The following is a 19532-nucleotide window of genomic DNA, read 5'->3' as shown; positions in this document are numbered from 1 at the left end:
CTTTCTCCCATAAGAGTATAAGACTATGGATGGAAAGATAAATTTTCTATCTGGAAAATTATTTATTTCAAACACTGTTGACAAACTTGTTTTTCTTATTTGGCCTTAGTTGGAGAACACTTTCTTTGTTATATTTTTTTTCAAATAAGAGTTCAAAAACTTGTTTAATATGTTGTTTTCATGGTATTTTCTTCACAATTTTGAAAACAAGAATTGTAAGAAAGAAAAACAAACTAACCCGTATGTTCCATGACTGGTTTTACCATCAGAATGTGTCTTTCAAATTATCCAAGGTATGCATGTATTGATTATAGATATCAAAAAATAAATAAACATATGCCAATAAAAATTTCCTCCTCACTGTATACAAGATAGAAAGGGGTTGACTTTCAGCTGCAAAACCCCTTCACTGTGGAAGTCTCAATAAATTCTGAGTGGATAACCGAAAATGCCGGGCTGCATCTTGAATGAGCAGTTGTTAAGCGCGCTTTCTATACAATCTTGATAGCTCAAAACAATGAAGAAAGAAGCAGGAAACCCTTTTGCTACCTATGAATCTAAATTTTAAGTGCCTATCTAAAGCCAATGCTGAAGCTACTTTGCAGGCCCTTCTTACCCGGGCCAACAAAATTTCCTTTTTGCATCATGGCCACAAACTCATTGTAATCTATGCGTCCATCCTGCAATAATAAAATTCCGGTTCAAACTCACATGTAAAAATATTGGAAAGCTGGCTCGACAGAATTTATCCCCTATGGAATAAAAGTCTATTATAAATATAATAATGCAACAAAGAATAAGCGCAGATTCTTGACATGCTCGTTCCCCTTTTGGGTCATCAAAAATCTAAACCCCAAATCCACTTCACTATTTCAAACACCTTACCATGACAGTGAAAGAGCTTTTGCTTGACATTGAAGTCACTATTTTTGTTTGAAATTCATTACTTAAAGCAACTAGGCCAGATTTCAATCTCTCACAGAGAAAACATGTAGTTTGACCAAGTGGCATGCAAATTGTTTTCTAATCAGTCACTAAAGGCTTATGGGTCAATGGAAGCAAAATACTATTGATACAGAGTCTCAACTGACATAGTAACTAAGTTGGCATGCCACAAGTAATCACATTGATTAATTTGGTGCATGTAGCAAGCTTCTTATGGATAACAACTGAAATGGAACTTTCATGTCAATTTATAAATAAAATTTTGCAAAAATCTTTGTGCATCTAACATCACTCTTCAAATATGCAGACCTGTTGTATTACTCTTCAAATAATTACCACTGATAGTAAAAGAAGTTCCTATTGAATTAAGCCAAGTTTCATGTTGATAAGAGCATTGAAGCATAGGATTCAAGTCTTATCTTGAGCCACATCATCTTTCTATGCCGGAGATAGCTCATCCAAGTACTTCCCAATTTAATTTCAAAAAATGCTGTATTTATTAAAATAAAATTACTTACATTGTCCTGATCAACTTCTCGTATCATTTCTTCGAGACGAACATCCTCTACGCCAAACTCCTCACAAGCTAGTTGAAGCTCATCTGGAGTAATATAGCCACTTCCATCCTTATCAAAGTAGGAGAAGGCTGCAAATAGATGATCTTCTCTTTCAATTTTGTTTAGATGTAATGTTGCAGCTACGAACTCCCCATAATCAATGGTTCCACTGTTATCCACATCTGCCTGTAAATCAGAAAAGATTACTTTATGATCATAAACAATCTGTTTAATATTCTATTATCAACTTTTACTCTCTTTAAGAAACAAATTCTAAAATAGAAATAAAAATTACACCAGAGATAGATAAAAGTTTAATTGGCTCAACTACAGGCACACTCCTTATGGTTACGCCCGAACACCAAACACACAAAACCCTATGGTTTCATTTTCGACACTTATACCTCAAGTGTTTTGCACTGTTATATTTAGGCATTAACAAAAACGTAAACCATCAAATTACTTCTACGATGACAATTTTGCCTATTTTTCAGCTTAAACAAGAGTTGTTACCTATGAAAAACTTTCACTACCAAAACAAACTCCAAAACTTTTGAAGTTAGAAATCATTTTGAGCAAATGTAAAACTTCTTATACTTATCATTTTACCTCTACCATTAAACAAATTTATTCATGTACCCAATTTATTAAACAAAAAGTGCCACTAGTGTCACTAAATAAACCACAGGTCTTCTTTGTTTTTCGGGCTAATCACAAGGGGTACATCTGTAATTTTTCCATTTCAAAATTTTCTCTCCTATATAAGTTATATAACAAAGGGGTGATTCTATTCGAACCCAGCTATGTTTTCGCCTAAAAAAAATAACTATTCTATCCTCAACTACTTTTTCCAACAACAAAAACTTCAATCTTCTTTTTTTTTTTTCTTTAAAAAAAGGAAAGAAAAGAAAACATTGGCCACCATGGCTGAAAGGCCCATGGTGGCCATGACCAGCGCAAAGCACTGGCCAGAGGGATAGGGGGAGAGTAGGGGTGGCAGGGAGAGTTAAGAGGGAGAAGGATGAATTCTCTCTCTCTCTCTCTCTCTCTCTCTCTCTCTCTCTCTCTCTCTCTCTCTCTTTTTCAATTTTAGTTTCACATTTGTTAGGGGTAAAATGGGATTTTAAAAAAAAAGGTGGTGGGGGTGGGGGTGGCTTAATAATTTCTTGGGTATAAATTTTTTTTTTATAATTTTTTTTTTCAATTTTAGTTTCACTTTTGTTAGGGGTAAAATGGGATTAAAAAAAAAGGTGGTGGGGGTGGCTTAATAATTTCTTGGGTATAAATTATAAAACCACCCTTAACAGAGATTATGTTCCCTCTCTCTCTTTGCCACTCTTTTGACTTCCTAAAAAAGAAATTGAATCACTATAGCAGAAAGTACTACACTTTGATCTGATACTTACTGCTTGCATAAGATCATAAATTTCAGACTCCTTAACATTAGCTCCAAATCTTTTTAAACCAGCCTTAAGTTCATCAAAAGTGATTTGACCACTGTTGTCAGTGTCTATCATCTTGAACATTTCTTTCAGGCCAGCTATTTCTTCTTCAGATAAGCTCTCTGCAATGACCTGCCAAAGAATTAAAAAAGAAATTATCATCCTTTGTAGAAGAAAATCCAAAAATAGTGTTAGATTTACGTTATTAATTAAAGCACGTAGATAAATATTAAGCGTCGACTCCAAATATTGAGCCTTCCAAAGAGCTAATGTTTGTGTCTGGCACATCCAGATACTTACTCGGAGAGCCATTTTCTTGAGCTTGTTCATAGCTGAAAATTGCTTTAAGCGACTTAGAACAGCAGAGTCAAGAGCCTTATCAGGAGCTACACCATCAACTTGTACCCAGGGGTGGCCTGCATGCAATGAAACTCACTAATCAATGAAACGACAAAGCCATACCTAAAACCAAATTATAATCAAAATAAAGTTCATATATCTTAGAAATGCTGATAATTGTAAGTGCAGCAGCAGAAGTGATCAACACAGGATTTTCTGTGGAGTTTAAAAAATAAGATCCGATCAACTACCTTGTTAAGGTTTTAACATTGAGGTAATTCTACACATTGCTTTTTAAGCACTAAAATCATATCTACAGTAACCTTATATTGCATATTTGAAAGGCAAGAAAAAATGTGTTAATACCAGGAAAATAAACTAATGCTGATAAGACACATGATTGGCAAATGAGGTGTTGTGGAACTCTTGTCTTTGTTTTTAAGTATATGTGGTACATGTTTTGTGCATTAGAGCTCACAACAGAACCCATAAAGGCAAACATCAATGGGACAATAACTCAGTAGTCAGATTTGCACCTGTTTTTATTCAACTTCCATGTTCTTTTATCTTTTTGGACAGAACAGCAATACTAAGAATTAGAATGTAACATTAAAGTCCAGAAAAGTACTCAAGGCATCAAATTATGACCTAGAAAGCTCCAAATAGAACAATTCAATGTTGATCTGGAAGAATTCCGTACAATTATGTGTTTCGGTAGAAAAAAGGGTTCTAATTAATCCAATTCCCTAGCCGTAAATAAACAAAAATCAAATATCACGACCAACAATAATAAGAGAAGAAATAGCTACACAAAAAAAACAACGAAGAGACTCACACAAAACTTCATGTGCAGTTAGCCGCCTTTTAGGATCTCGGACAAGCATTTTCCTTACTAAATCTTTGGCACCATCAGAGATACTAGGCCAAGGGTCTGATGAAAAGTCTAGCTCACCATGCAGGACCTGTTCAAATATTCCTTGCTCGTTTTCTGTGGAACCATAAAGAAGAAAAGTAAAGTAAGAATAAGAGAAAAAAAGGGGGGAAATGATTATAATCAGCAAAAGTAAGTTTATATTCATTAAAGCATGAAAACAAGATCAAGAATCAAATATAGAGCAAGTCAAAAGCTCCCACCAGCCCAAAATGGAGGTACCCCGCTTAATAGAATGTAAAGGATCACTCCAGCGCTCCAAACATCTGCTTCTGGACCATAGCGCTTTCGTAAAACTTCTGGTGCAACATAATATGGGCTTCCAACCACATCACTAAATTTTTCTCCTGCAGAGACAACCATGAATCTTTTATTAAATTCTGAAGAGTTTAATTCTTCAAATCTAGTTCTATTGTTTAGTGAGTAAACAAACTAAAGCACCATGGAGCCAAAAGAGCACTGAAAAGCAGAATGCTTTACCAAAACTAACCATAAATTGGAAAGCAAGCAGATCCAAAACAGGGTTATATATGCGGATGTAGGAGTAGTAACATATTGTTATATGTTTTATCATTAAATCATGTCTAATGCATCCTAGAAGTTCATATTGGTTTGGTCATATATGCTATGGGAGTTTGCTACCACTCCTCTTGCAACCAAGAAACACAGAGTTTAAGCAATAGAGGAAACTAATAAAGTATTAACCCCCCGCTTCATGCGAGCATGCTAAACATTAACCCCACACCCAATTACATCTTGGATTCCCTTGGCTTTTTAGTCAGGGGTTGAAAAATCATGAAGCCATAGGGAACCTACCAGAGTGGAACAATGTTGGCTTAAAGTAAAAGCCAATCTATGTTAAAAAATCATGAACCATGAACCAACTCAGTGAATTCAAAGCTCTACAAAACCATAACTTTTCCCAAACTGTAAAGAAGGGTGGCTTGGGTGAAATTACTTCTTCTTCGACGAAATAAGCCATGCACATGAACAGAAGATCTGTTTGTTCAATCTCATAGGTGAATGTGATGCCTCTAGCAATCTTACAGCTATTGCTTATTTGAGTATTTAGGAATACAGTGACATCAAAGCTCTCCAAAACCATAACTTTTATCGACTTTTAAAAGAGGTGGTTAATTGGGTGAAATTATTTTTTCTTAAAGAGGAAATGAACCAAGCACATGAACAGAGGATCTGTTTATTCAAAACCACAAGTGGTGCCTTTTGCTAATGAATGAAATAGAAAGAAAAGATGCAATGCCATTGACCAAGATGTGGCTCTAGGACTTTTGAGCAATCCTTAGTTAAGAAGTGACACTGTTAGGGCAAAAAAAATTTAGATTGGGTTCCTTATGCTAGGTTCATTAGGTTCCCATTAGAATTTTCACTTTTTTGGTATTAAGATCGATGGCCATGACTTATCTCTTACATATATTAATTGGAAATTTAAATCCACATAAAACAATAAACTTGTTTCAATCAATCATAACCATTTGATCTAGACTCTCGCTTTCTCATATAATTCATAAAGTTTTAAACCATTCATAAAATATAAGTTAAACCATATGTTAGAGTGATTCTTTTTCAGTGAACTTTATTGAAAGTGACCTATACACTTTGATCATTTTTCAGTGACCTTTTGTAAATGTGGCCTATACACTAGACTTATTGAATGGTAAATTCTGATCTACAATCTCATTATCAAAATTATAGTTTTATAAGAGAACCCAAGGAACCTAACATATGGAATTGTATCTCAGTCTTGCCCCTGTTATTATTATTATTATTATTCTTTTTGGACTGAACTAGCCCCTGTTATTATTACTTTTTTGGGACTAAGCTTGCTACAGTTATTAAAAAATACCTATTTGTGGCAAGTTGGAAGTCAGGCCAGACCTGTTCAATCTCATTATCAAAATTCTTATTTTTATATAAGAGAACCCAAGAAACCTAACATATGAGTCTTATCTCAGTCTTGCCCCTGTAATTATAATTTTCTTTTTTAGACTGAACTTGCCCCTGTTATTAAAACTACTTATTTGAGGCCAGTTAAAAGTCAAACCAGACCTGTATTTGGATTCCAGAATCAAATCTTTTAGTCATAATTTTGAAGCCTGGAAGGTGACACTTTAAAATTTTAATGCACTTCTAGAAATGGGAGTACAAGGTAAATATGGCATCTGGTATTCCATTTCCCAGGCGTTAAGTATCCAAAAAAAACTGATGAGTCAACTTTGATTATTAAAGTTAAAGCCTGGAATCTAATGGTTCCTTCAGAGACAAGTGCTACAATAGCATGATGGTCCAAAACATTTGAAAGTTCAAGCCAAAGCCATGAGTTGTTAAAACATGATTGAATATCATTCAAAGGATATTGTAAGACTGGTGAGTGGAAAGATCCGGTGTTTAAAATGATTGTGAGCTAGATGGACAATTAAATATTTAGTGAACAACTCTCTGCGGTCAGTTTTATGCAAGACATTGTAGTTGACCATATACTTTCATTTTGTAGAGGCATGATAAACTTATAACCTTGAGAATCATATCTGAAATGACACTAATAGAAGAATATCTCAAAAGCAATTCTAATAATATCAAACCCGCACTACAAGAATTACCTGGCTTCAAGAAAATGGATAATCCAAAATCAATAGTTTTGAGAAGTGCATCCTCCTCCTGACTGACAAAAAGAAAATTCTCTGGCTTAAGGTCTCGATGCATAACTCCCAATGAATGGCAAGCTTCCACAACTCCAACTATAGTCCTAGTTAGCTCAGCTGCCTTTCTTTCTGTAAAATGCCCATGCTGGATAATCCTATCAAAGAGCTCACCTCCTGCACACAATTCCATAACAACATGAACTGCTACAGCATCCTCATAAGCACCCTTAATAGATATAACATTTGGGTGCCCTGCCAGATGGTGCATTATCTGAATTTCCCTCCTTACGTCCTCCACATCCTCATCAGTTATTAACTTCCTTTTAGCAATCGATTTGCATGCATACTCTTTCCCTGTCGCCTTCTCCAAGCACAAAAACGTTGTTCCAAATTGCCCCTGTCCCAGTTTCCTCCCCAAACTGTAAAATTCCTTTAATTTTCCAGTTTTCGTTTGTAACACGGAACCAGCACGAAGTCCTGCACTAGAGACCCTCTTCATACGTGGTGGCTTCTTGGGTTTTGTGGATTGTTTTGGCTCAGTTTCTGGTTTTGGTATCGTCACTTGTTCCGGTGGTTTGTCTAGTACCGGCAGAGGTGACTCAGGTTCCTTTGGTGGTGTCTCATTGATGGTTTCTCCATTTGTATGATGAGAAGCTGAATCATCTGGTGTCCGGTTTTGCCATATTGCAGCTGAAACTGATTGAAAGAATCCATTCTTGGAAATGCTCGGTCCAACACAAGTATTTCCCATATAGACCAACAATTGATTCCTTCCTAAAACTTCCTCAACACGAATATCTAATTCTATTGAATGTCTTAACTCTTAACACAAAACATAAGATCTGATCTCCAAAGTTGAGAACCATATATTCAAGTCAAACCCCTCTAGATTTTACTTTGTAGATGTACGATCCAAATCTTGGATTTGTAGCTCAGAAAGTGAACTAGAATTGCTACCAAATCAACAACCAGAAATCATCATCACCAAACTTCTGAGATTGCATCTATGACATATGAATTCTGTTAGGTACAAGAAGAGAAACAATAAATTCAAAGTCTAATTGTACAAAACTGAGATGAAATTGGAAACAAGACAACCATATAAGTAAACCCACAGAAGGTCAAAACCTTGCTTGATCAATGACTAAATCTACAATTAGTACAACAAAGAACAAACCTTTCAATATTTGGATCACAGAACAAGTCACTGAAAATATAAGACAACCATAAGTCTACAAATCAAGCCAAAAAGGAAAGGGCAAAGAAAATACTAAAACAAATAAACAAATCAATCAAAACCCATCAAATTTGAACAATTCAACATGATACTAGAAAACCCAAGTGAGCAAAACAAAGAGAAACTGAGAAGAATAGACAAAAATAATTAATGGGTACCTGGAAGTTAGTAGAGTAGGTGAGAAAAAGAAGGGATCGGCCTTGGGTGGGTTTAGCAGGCTGCTTAGTTACTTGAATACGAAGAAGAAAGATGGAGAAAGAGAGAGAAAACGGAGGGATTTGTCTCCTTGTCTTGTCTCTATCTAACCACTGGCAGTATTAATATATTTGGACATGTTTCAGTGTGAGTCCAAGGACAATGCAAGCAAACGCGTTGTTGGGTCTGATACTCCAATCCCCGGCTTTCTTGCTTCCTTGTGTTCATGCGAGATTTTCGAGCCTTTGGGACTCGTTGGGTCCACTTCCACTCACCCATCCATGTACATATTCAATTATGGTTAAAATTACCAAACTGTTATTTTGGAGGAGCTGTATTCTCTATTTTTATCATCCTCTCATTTTCTCTTCATTTCATCAAATGTCATCATTGTTTATTTAAAGAGAATTCCATAGTTGATTTTTCTTGTTCTACTTAACCGTGCGGTGAAACACTTGAATTTTTTTTGTCGAACTTAAAGTAAATTATTTAATTTTGTTTAAAAAATGTTAAACAATTAGAGATTTAAATCTGTATAGTGACCGAAAAGGTACGAGACTTTTTTTTTTCTTTTTTAACAAAAAACAAAGAAGCTCATCATTTTCTTTCTGTTTTTTGCTCTTTTGAACATGTGAAGAAGAAAAGAAATTAGTAAATTTGGCACAAATCTTTTGTCGCAATTTTTTAATCATCTTTGAACCGAAGTTTGATATTTTAAATGCACGTAGTCTAAACCTTAAAAATTATTTTAGTGAGGTCCTATTACTATTAGTATGCTTCTTGTGCTATTGTTGAAGCGGCCAACACAGTTGCTCGAACGGCTGGTTTTCATTTTTAAATATGTTTTTTCAATTTTCAAATTTAACGTTTATGCAAACAAGAAGTCCTAATAACCACTCTTGATTGAATGTAGTTGTCACTCAATCACATTAATAGATTCCATGCAAATTGGAGTGTATGCTATTCTTTTATCATATGTGTATTTATTATATCTTGTAGTAGTGTTTTTGTTATTTTATCCATCTAAGGAAAGGGGATTCAAATTGGGACATCTTCCAATAAAGTTGTGTGCAAAATATGGCTTGTGCGTTTGCAACATATGATTGATTATACTTGGTAATGGTGAGATATTTTATGTAGCAACTAATGAATAGATACATGAATCTTTGGCTAGCTAGAGTACATCAGAAGAATCAAAGAGTTCATGATCTCATCAATCAAAATATTTGTATCATAATAAGGACTTGATGGTAATTTTGTGCGCAAACTATTATGATAAGAATATAGGATGTTAGAGGGATTGCATGTATTATATTGTAATTCGGGTTAAAATGAACTGATATATTATGGTTAATCCGAATAGCCAAAATATGATGCTAGATGCTAGATGCTAGTTTTGACTTATGTTGTCCCAAGTGCAAAATGATAATTTTACAGTTAATGAAAATGATTAGAAAAGTTCTAATTAGCATTATTGCCTACTGTCGTATATATTAGTTAGAACCTAAAAGTCACACGCTATTGAGAAATTAATGAGATGGTTAGAATGAACGGGAATGACAAATTAATTGGGCATTTTGTGCAAACATGTGAGAGAGACAAGTTTAGTATTTGATTAAATTTTGGGGTAAAATCTAACTAATCAAAAGTTGATTAATTTTTGGGCCAAGTCTACTTGAGCTTCTTTTAATTAAATAGTATTAATTAAGAGATGACAGGAGCCCAAAATTGGTTGGGCTGCCCCTAATGGCTGACCGACCACCCTATATAATCATAGGGTTGGGTGACCAAACCACTCTTATTAATATATAAGACATTAATCACATTATAGAGTGACCAACCACACTAGCAAGCTTATACATAGAAAAATTGCATTCTCCTGCTCTCACATTCTTTCACAGAAAAACCACATATATTGTGTAGTTGCTTGAGAAATTAATGCATGGTCGGTGAAAATGTATCCAGCCATGAGGTTTAATGCATGTGTCTTTGGATTTTCTATGCATTCATATATGCATTGGTCGGTGGGGGCTTGCTGTTAGTCTTCCCGAGTAAGCATTAGTTTCATGGCTTCTTTTTTTTTTTTTTTTGGGTCAAACATTAGTTTCATGGCTAGTCATGTGAGTTTGTGGTGTGCTATGTTTAGCCTACTCGTGTGGCTATATATATATATATATATATATATATATATATATATAAGATGGAGGCATTGACTTTGTTCATCAAATCAATTAAGTTGTGGAGTACTCACTTGAAAATCACAAGGGTGTAGAGAGATGTGTAAAGTATTCTACTAGCTTTCAGAGATGGGGTAGAAGATAGAGGTGTATCCTATTAGCCATAAGGGCTAAAGTTTAGGATTAAAATCTTGAGTACGTACGTGATAATTCTTGTTCAAGGTTATTTTTATTGGATACACTTGTGTGGACTCAAATAATTTCAGAATTGCAATAAAGATATATGAAATAAAATCGTTCAAAATAAATCAATAAATCAATGGAAATTAAATATGTACTCACAGTACTTGAAAGGAAATTTTATTGAGGCTTGTGTTGAGAAAAATCCCACATTGAAAATGTGAGGGCCTTGCTAGTGACTTATAAGGATTTGAGCTACTCCTCTCATTGCCAATTGGTTTTGGGATGGATGCCTAGATTTCTTCATGGTATCAGAGCATGTTATCCACGTGATGCGCCTAACGGCCACATGTGCTCTCATGTCACCCAATATAAATTGTCCACGTGTTAGGCTTAAATGAATTGAAAATGTGAAGGCCTTACTAGTGGCTTATAAGGATTTGAGCTACTCCTCACATTGCCACAGTGAATGGTGTGTTGAGATAAATCCCACATTGAAAATGTAGTGAATGGGTAGAAGTCTCCCAGGATATAACAGTCTTTCGCAACAGAGAGAGACAACTTTCTGATGGGTGATGTTAGTTTGAAAGAACAAACACATCCTTTCAGTTTAAACCTTTGTCTAAAAGTCATACTCCTTTGAAAATGTGCAACAATTTAATACAAAAAAAAAAACATATATCAATTCTGCAATTTCTCATTCATCTGAAAACCGTTTTTGCAAAACTGGTTTTCCAACAATCCCCCACATGAATGAAATTGACTTCATTTGTCTTTAAAAACAAAAAAGTGTCAAAGAGTTCATCTGGAACAATGCTGCATCAGAATAGGTAGTTTTCACTTTGAACCTTCCATAGTAAAAGTTTATCGGTTTTACTTAGCCAATCAATGAAATATTTCATCTTGAACTGTCGACTGTTGATGTAAAACTAGACAATAAACACTACACAACATTGTTTCATATTTAAATTCAGTTCTCGGTTGTGTTCATTTTGGTCCTGAACAATTCTTGGTTCTGCGAGTGCTACTAGAGAATTCCAGCCTTATAAAATTCTCATAGAGCCAACCTAGCTCTCACTAACATAAGTGACCGCTTCTATCAATGGTATCCTACCATACCCACTTGTACTTGACAAGATATAGACGTCATTAAAAGCATAGCTTATCCTTTTTCTTACGTTGTAGGTTGCACTAGTTGCATCATATGAATAAGATATAATTATACTCCCAAGTGCTCACTAGTGAGTTACTCATAACTAGTTGTCCTATTGAACTTAGTCCGTGGGATCTTCAGTAGTCGCTAAGTTAGGTTTCCATATAAGGTAACTCGTTTAGTTCAGGCTTTTAATCCCATTCTTCTCAATGCGCAGTCAATTTTCTCTTTAGATAAAACTTTAGTAAATGGATCCGCTAGGTTATCTTTAGATTTCACAAAATCTATAGAAATTATTCTATTTGAGAATAACTGCCTTACGGTCTTATGTCTACGATGAATATGTCGAGATTTACCATTATACATAAAGTTTTGTGCTCTTCACAATGCTGCTTGGTTATCACAGTGTATACATATGGCCGACACAGGTTTAGGCCATAATAAAATATCTTCCAAGAATTGGCGAAGCCACTCAGCTTCTTCACCGGCTTTATTTGAAGCTATAAACTCTGATTTCATTGTAGAACGAGCTATACACGTTTGTTTGGAAGATTTCCAAGATACCGCAGCTCCTGCTAGAGTAAACACATATGCACTTGTTGATTTTGATTCCTCTGAATCTGATATGCAATTTGCATCGCTAAATCCCTCAAGGACAGCAGGGTATTTCCCATAATGCAATGCATATTCGGTGGTATTCTTTAAATAACGTAGCACTCTTAATAATGCTTCCCAATGACTCTTTCCTGGATTGCTTGTATACCTATTCAGTTTACTAATTGAATAGGCTATATTAGGCCTAGTGCAGTTCATGACATACATTAAACTGCCTATGATCCGTGAATACTCTAACTGGGACACACTTATACCAATGCCTTATGTAGCACTAAGGATGGAGTAAACATATTATGTGTTCCTTTAATGTCATGTTGTTGAAATCTTTCAATCACCTTCTTAATATAATGTGATTGAGATAACCCTATTCCATTTGGTGTCTTTGTTATTTGAATGCCCAATATAACATCTGCAACACCTAGATCTTTCATATCAAAATTATTTGTAAGCATTCTCTTTGTGGATTTAATAACTTCTAAATTAGTTCCAAAGATGAGCATGTCATCCACATATAGACATACAATTATGCAGTCTTGCGTAGATTGCTTAAAATAAACACACTTGTCACATTCATTGATATGAAATTCATTTCTCATCATGACTCCATCAAATTTCCCGTGCCACTGTTTTGGTGCTTGTTTAAGACCATAAAGGGATCTAATAAGTTTACAAACTTTATTCTCTTGTCCTTTTGCCCGGAGCCCTTCTGGTTGCTCCATGTATATTTCCTTATTTAGCTCACCATTCAAAAACGCTGTTTTGACATCTATTTGATGGATTTCTAGGTTGTATATGGCGGCTATAGCTATTAACATCCTTATTGATGTTATCCTAGTCACAGGTGAGTAAGTGTCAAAGAAGTCTAATCCCTCTTTTTGACGATACCCTTTAGCTACTAATCTAGCTTTGTATTTGTCAATAGAACCGTCAGGTTTCATTTTTCGCTTGAAAATCCATTTACACCCAATTGGTTTATTTCCTGGAGGAAGATCCACTAATTCCCGAGTGTGATTACTTAGAATGAATTCTATTTCACCATCTATAGCTTCCTTCCAATAAGAAGCTTCAGGCGTAGACATTGCCTCAGAATACGTCTGAGGTTCACTTTCTAACATGTATGTTAGAAAATCAGGACCAAAGGTATTAAGGATTTTACTCCTCTTACTCCTTCTTGGTTCCTCATTAACATCAATATTTTCTGAGTTAACTCGTTGGTCATCATTCTTAGAAAACACCTCATGTGGTCTTTTAAGAGTTAAGTTGCCATGATTTTTCTTGTGTGGAAACACATCTTCAAAAAATATGGCATCTCTTGACTCAATTATTCTATTGACATGAATGTCATTTATTTCAGATTTGAAAACCAAAAATCTGAAAGCACTACTGTTCTTAGCATATCCAAGAAAATAGCAGTCCACTGTTTTTTGTCCAAGTTTGATTATCTTAGGTGGTGGAATCGAAACTTTGGCCACACACCTCCACACTTTGGGATATTTATAGTTAGGTTGCCTACCTTTACATACCTCGTATGGAATACTATCAGTTTTCTTGTGAGGAACTTTGTTTATAATCTAATTTGACATATGTAATGCTTCCCCCCACAAGTTCTCTGGTAGTCCAGAAGTTAAAAGCATGACATTAATCATGTCTTTTAAAGTCCTATTTTTCCTTTCAGCAACACCATTTGATTATGGTGAGTATGGTGCTGCTGTTTGGTGTATTATACCAAATTCTGCACACACTTGTGCAAATGGGAATTCATATTCACCACCTTTATCTGATCTAAGGATCTTGATCTTTTTGTTTAACTGATTCTCTACTTCAGCTTTGTACTTTACAAATTTGCTTATTGCTTCATCTTTACTATTAAGTAAATATACGTAACAATATCGAGTACAATCGATCATCGATAAACGTGATAAAATATTTTTTCCCTCCACGAGTAGGAGTTGATTTAAAATCACACAAATCGGTATGTATTAAGCCTAAAGGCTCATTATATCTCCTTTCAACTGAATGAAAATGTTGTTTTGCAAATTTTGCTTCTACACAAGTCTCACACTTGTGAGATTTTTCTATTTCAAACTTAGGAATTAATCCTAAGTTAGCCAATTTCTTCATATTTTTTAAGTTAACATGACTTAATCTATCATGCCATAAAAATGGTGACTCAATCAAGTAAGAAGAAGATTCAACTGTATTATTAATAATAGCTTTGCCAATAACGGCTACATTTGCCTTAAACAGAGCATCACACATGTATCCTTTTCCTACATACACACTGCCTTTGGTCAATACAAACTTATTAGACTCAAAGACCATTGTAAATCCCTTTTTGTTTAGTACAGATCCAGAAATTAAATTCTTCCTAATGTCTGGTACATGAAGTACATCATTCAGAGTGACGTCTTTGCCAGATGTGAATTTGAGAATGACTTTCCCTTGTCCTTCAACTAATGAGTAGGCAGAATTTCTCATATAGAGTTTCTCTTCATGAGTCACTTTTTCATAGGTACAAAACATACTTTTGTCAGCACAAATGTGTCGAGTAGCCCTAGTGTCTATCCACCATTCCCTTTGTGTTGCTGACAATATTCACTTTTGACACAACTGCAGATAAGTGCATATTCTCCATGTCAGATGCAATGTTCTCAGTAACATTTGCTTGAGGGGCCTTATCATTTTTCCGATGTCAGCAATCTTTTGCAAAATGACATTTTTTTCCACAGACATAGCACTCTCTCTTGAACTTTTTATTGCTATTGATGTTGAGACCTTTGTTTGAGGGACTTTCTTTCCTCTTACGGGAATTCTTGTGGTTTTGCTTGGAGCTTTCCACTATATGTGCTTTATCTTCAAAACCACTACGCTTGTCAGTTCCTTTGTTGTCTTCCTCAATCTTTAGTTTCATAACCATATCCTCTAGACTCATCTCTTTGTGTTTGTGCTTGAGATAGTGCTTGAAATCTTTCCATGCTGGTGGCAATTTACCAATAATAGCAGCAACTTGGAAAGATTCACTTATTTCATGACCTTTTGCAAGTATATCATGAATGATTATTTGAAGCTCTTGGATTTGATTCAACACAGACTTGGAATCAATCATTTTGTAGTCCATAAATTTATCAACTATAAACTTCTTAAGACCGGTGTCTTCAGTTTTGTACTTCTTTTCCAGAGCCTCCCACAGCAGTGTAGCAGTCTTTATTGGACTGTAAACCTTATACAGCACTTCTTCCAGGGAATTCAAAATATAATTTCGGCACATAAAATCTGAGTGTTTCCAAGCATCAATTGCTAGGAATATCTCCTTGTTCTTTTCTGGAGTTTGTCCCACCACAGGTGTAGGAACATCTTCAGTGAGAAATTTGGCCAATCCAATTATGGTTAGATAGAATAGCATCTTGCTCTGCCATGTCTTGAAATCAATCCCTTTGAATTTCTCAGTCCGATCTTGAGGAGTGACAACTTTGGTCACATTAGCCACCAAGTTTGGTGAAGATTCTGCCATTTCTGACACACCACACAAAAACCAACGAAATATTGTCTTAAGATTATTGGATACACTTGTGTGGACTCAAATAATTTCATAATTGCAATAAAGATATATGAAATAAATTCGTTCAAAATAAATCAATGGAAATTAAATATGTACTCACAGTACTTGAAAAGAAATTTGACTGAGGCTTGCTAATGCAATTTCCTTAAGACAATATTTCTACCCCTGCTTTGGTGCACACAATGAATGGGTAGAAGTCTCCCAAGGTACAACAGTCTTTCGCTTTGTTAATCTGCACTGAAAATAACAAAGCCCTAGCGAATTGAAAATAAAGAACTTCTTCAACATAGAGAGAGTAAGAATATTTAATGTTTTTCTGAAAGATTGGAATATCTCAAATTGGCCAGATATGATTCCAATTTATAGGCAAGGCTAGTGTATGTTCGCAACAGACACACTCTATTGAAAAGTAGTGTCTGTTTGAATAGACACAACTTTCTGATGGGTGGTGTCTGTTTGAAAAGACACAATTTTCTAATGGGTGGTGTCTGTTTGAAAGAACAAACATATCCTTTCAGTTTAAACCTTTGTCTAAAAGTCATACTCCTTTGAAAAGGTGCAACAATTTAATACCAAAAAAAAAACATATATCAATTCTGCAATTTCTCATTCGTCTGAAAACCGTTTTTGCAAAACTGGTTTTTCAACAATTTTTCTTGTAGTGAAGGTAAAAACTCTTTGTTGACGTAGGTAAGATCTGTCGACGAATCATATAAATCTTGGTGTGCTCTTGTGGCTTGTCTTCTTGACTTATTTTTTATCTTTCATATTATATTTTTAGTATTTGTTGTTATGAGGGGTTTATTCCCAAAATGTAAGAAAGGGAGGAGAAAAAATATATATAGAAGCTAGGGTTATACAATAGGCCCATTAATTCATAACCCCTTAAATGTCTTAGTAATTTATATTGAAAAAATTATTGTGTGCGACTGTAACATCTTATTTTTTTTACATTTTTGTTTCAATTGAGAGCATTTTTTTTCCTTTTGTTTTCCACCCTTCTCGGCTTTTCTGCTTGTTTACTAGGCTCTTATATATGTCGATTAGACAACTATAGTTCAATTGCAACTGTGTCAATTATATATACAAATTAATAAATTATGACACAGTTGCACATCTAAAGTTACATTTTTACTTCACTTACTTTTTTTTTTTTTAAACAAGTTTGTTGATCACTTATTGTTTAAGGTCGGCCGGCTCCCAAGGTGTGAAGCCCAAAACATGGGAGCAATTAATTGACCATAAGCTCTAAAATACCCATTTGACGTACACCCTAAAATAATAAATCCAAAATTCTAAATTTTGAACCCCCTAAATTATACTAAAAAACATTGACCAATATATGAGAGTTTGACTCCTACTTAGTGAGTTAGTGGTGTCTAGACCAAAACAAACTGGCCATGCATTATGCATGCGCTCGTGACTGTATTTTTTATTTTCTCACGCGGTATTAATATTCTCTACAAGATTTTGATCTATTGCCGAATACATTCCTCTTGATGAATATGAAATAGTCAGTGTCATGCTGCGAGGATCGACACAACGTCGTGCAACAACAACAATGAAAACAACATGAATTTAATTTAATTAAATAATGAATAAAACCCTCATCCGCACGAAATGGATCAGGCCGGTTGGATTCATGACCTCACTTGCTTTGTGACCCTCTTCTATTTTATACTTTTTTTCCATCCTCCCTTGCTTGGCATTTCTTCCCCATTCCCCCACCACCTCTGTTTTTTGTTTTGTTTTATTAATTAAAAATCTAAAATATAAAGCAAGTATGGAATAAGTTACGTTATGAAGTTAATTGATTATAAAATTAACTTTAACGAGTCCATTTTTGCTCACCACAAAAAGGTGGTGGTGAGCATTACCACTACAATGGATGTGTGATACATGTCACAAAAAGATGGTCAAATAACACGTGTTACTTATCCACCATAATAGTAATGCTCACCATAGTGAGCAAAAATGAATCCAAACCTTAACACAACACATTATAAAATTAAATGTCAAATCTAAGATTTAAAAATACATAAACATATCCACCTCTCAAAAAAAATATATAAAACATTATTTATTAATCTGAGAAATATTTTGTATTTAATACATCCATATATATGTGGAATAGTAGGAGACATTAATTACATGACAAGACAAGGGGCATTGATAGATAAATAGAGATATGAGCATGCACAAAATAATCTGGATCTCCAAAATTGAACAACTCGATTCTGGTATAAATATAACTGTATGAATTTTTCGTTGAGTGCATGGTAAGTGTTGAAAAGCACGATGTCATTCTTGATATTAGTGACTTTCAACAATATATTACATCAAAATAATAGTTCTATAAATTACTATTATTATTATATATATTTTTGTTATATGTTACTTGTTGAATATTAAGTTGATCATGCAGCCACCAATCAATACCCTTGATTAATCAAGGTCTTGCAGACCTGTTGACTCTCAATCAGGTTGACAAATCACCTCCCTGCATATTAATCACCCTCTAATTTTGGATCTTGTTCGATCTGTACAGTTGTAAATCAATTTAATTAATTTCTCCTTTTGTCAAGCAGTGTGTAATTAATTAACTTCTGTAAATAGCTACAGCAGCTATTGTATATAAGGATACACATTCTTAGCGGAAATATAATTCAGAACCTTCAGCAATTCTTCCTATACTTCTACTCTCTCTTCTATATTCTTTATGCTCCCAACTCTTCCTTTTGAAACCCATGGCCGCCTTCATTCTGCCAATTCTACAAATACTAACGATACAGAGTGAGTGAGAGAGAGAGAGAGAGATAGATAGAGAGAGAGAGAGAACGTACTATATTTACAAAACAAAAAAAACTGCATACATGCATAAGCTCTTCATCTTTTTTTTTATTTTATGATTATTTAATTATTTTTACTATATAAATTAATGACATGAAAATGCAAATATATATCATCAGGAAGTACTCTATTTTTACCTTTTTGAGAAACAGGGAATGGAATTTCATTATCTAGCCAAATCAATTACAGGACGGTCATTATCAATACATTTCATGAGTCTGATGTAATCTATTAAACAAGCACATATATATGCAGCTCGAAATATATTTCATATTAAACATATATAGTGAGGTATGACTTGTGAGACTCATTTCGCATTGTAATTTGATGATCGAATCTGTCTATCTTCTAAGTCTCTATACAAGGATCATCCTTGCAAAACTTAGACAATTCGAAAACCATTAAAACATCTAATTGTGATTAAATAAATAGACGAATATGGTGATTCCATAAACACTTGAAATGATAGCCCTTTAATTAAATGGTTAAACGATTTTTGATTTGTCTAATTTTTTGCAAGGACGTTTTTATTTAGAGACTTAAAAAATAGACGACTTCGACCATCAAATTAAAATACGAAATAGGTCTCAAAAGCCATAGCTGATTGTATTTAAAATAAAGTATACTTCAATGAAATGGGCCTCTAGATACATATATATGCAACAATATAATTTAGCCTCGGTTGCTCTCTC

The 19532-nt window shown here is 34.5% G+C and overlaps 1 protein-coding gene across 1 annotated transcript; it reads right to left on the bottom strand.

Moving 5' to 3' along the window:
• Window positions 1-273: 273 nt before the first annotated feature.
• LOC147291334 (calcium-dependent protein kinase 1-like) lies at window positions 274-8530 on the bottom strand. Its single transcript, XM_086236714.1, has 8 exons — window positions 8270-8530; window positions 6833-7894; window positions 4418-4561; window positions 4119-4271; window positions 3245-3360; window positions 2909-3076; window positions 1464-1688; window positions 274-680 (listed from the first exon to the last, which is right to left on the bottom strand). Exons 2-8 carry the CDS (start codon window positions 7623-7625, stop codon window positions 573-575), a joined length of 1707 nt encoding a protein of 568 aa, XP_086092840.1. The 5' UTR covers window positions 7626-7894; window positions 8270-8530; the 3' UTR covers window positions 274-572.
• Between the last annotated feature and the right edge of the window lie 11002 nt (window positions 8531-19532).

This window comes from Dryas octopetala, chromosome 3, assembly GCF_963921425.1.
Source record: "Dryas octopetala chromosome 3, drDryOcto1.1, whole genome shotgun sequence".
Classification (NCBI taxonomy): Eukaryota; Viridiplantae; Streptophyta; class Magnoliopsida; order Rosales; family Rosaceae; genus Dryas; species Dryas octopetala.
Note: the sequence above shows the minus strand (reverse complement) of the source record. Positions and strands in the feature narration are given on the sequence as shown.

Bases quoted from the DNA above. Each gene is read 5' to 3' on its own strand.
- LOC147291334 (XM_086236714.1), bottom strand. From the start codon at position 7,625: ATGGGAAATACTTGTGTTGGACCGAGCATTTCCAAGAATGGATTCTTT. The intron at 4,562-6,832 runs GTAATTCTTGTA...TTGTCTCTGCAG, and splicing joins ATCCATTTTCTTGAAGCCAG to GAGAAAAATTTAGTGATGTG. The intron at 681-1,463 runs GTAAGTAATTTT...TTATTATTGCAG, and splicing joins GAGAAGTTGATCAGGACAAT to GATGGACGCATAGATTACAA.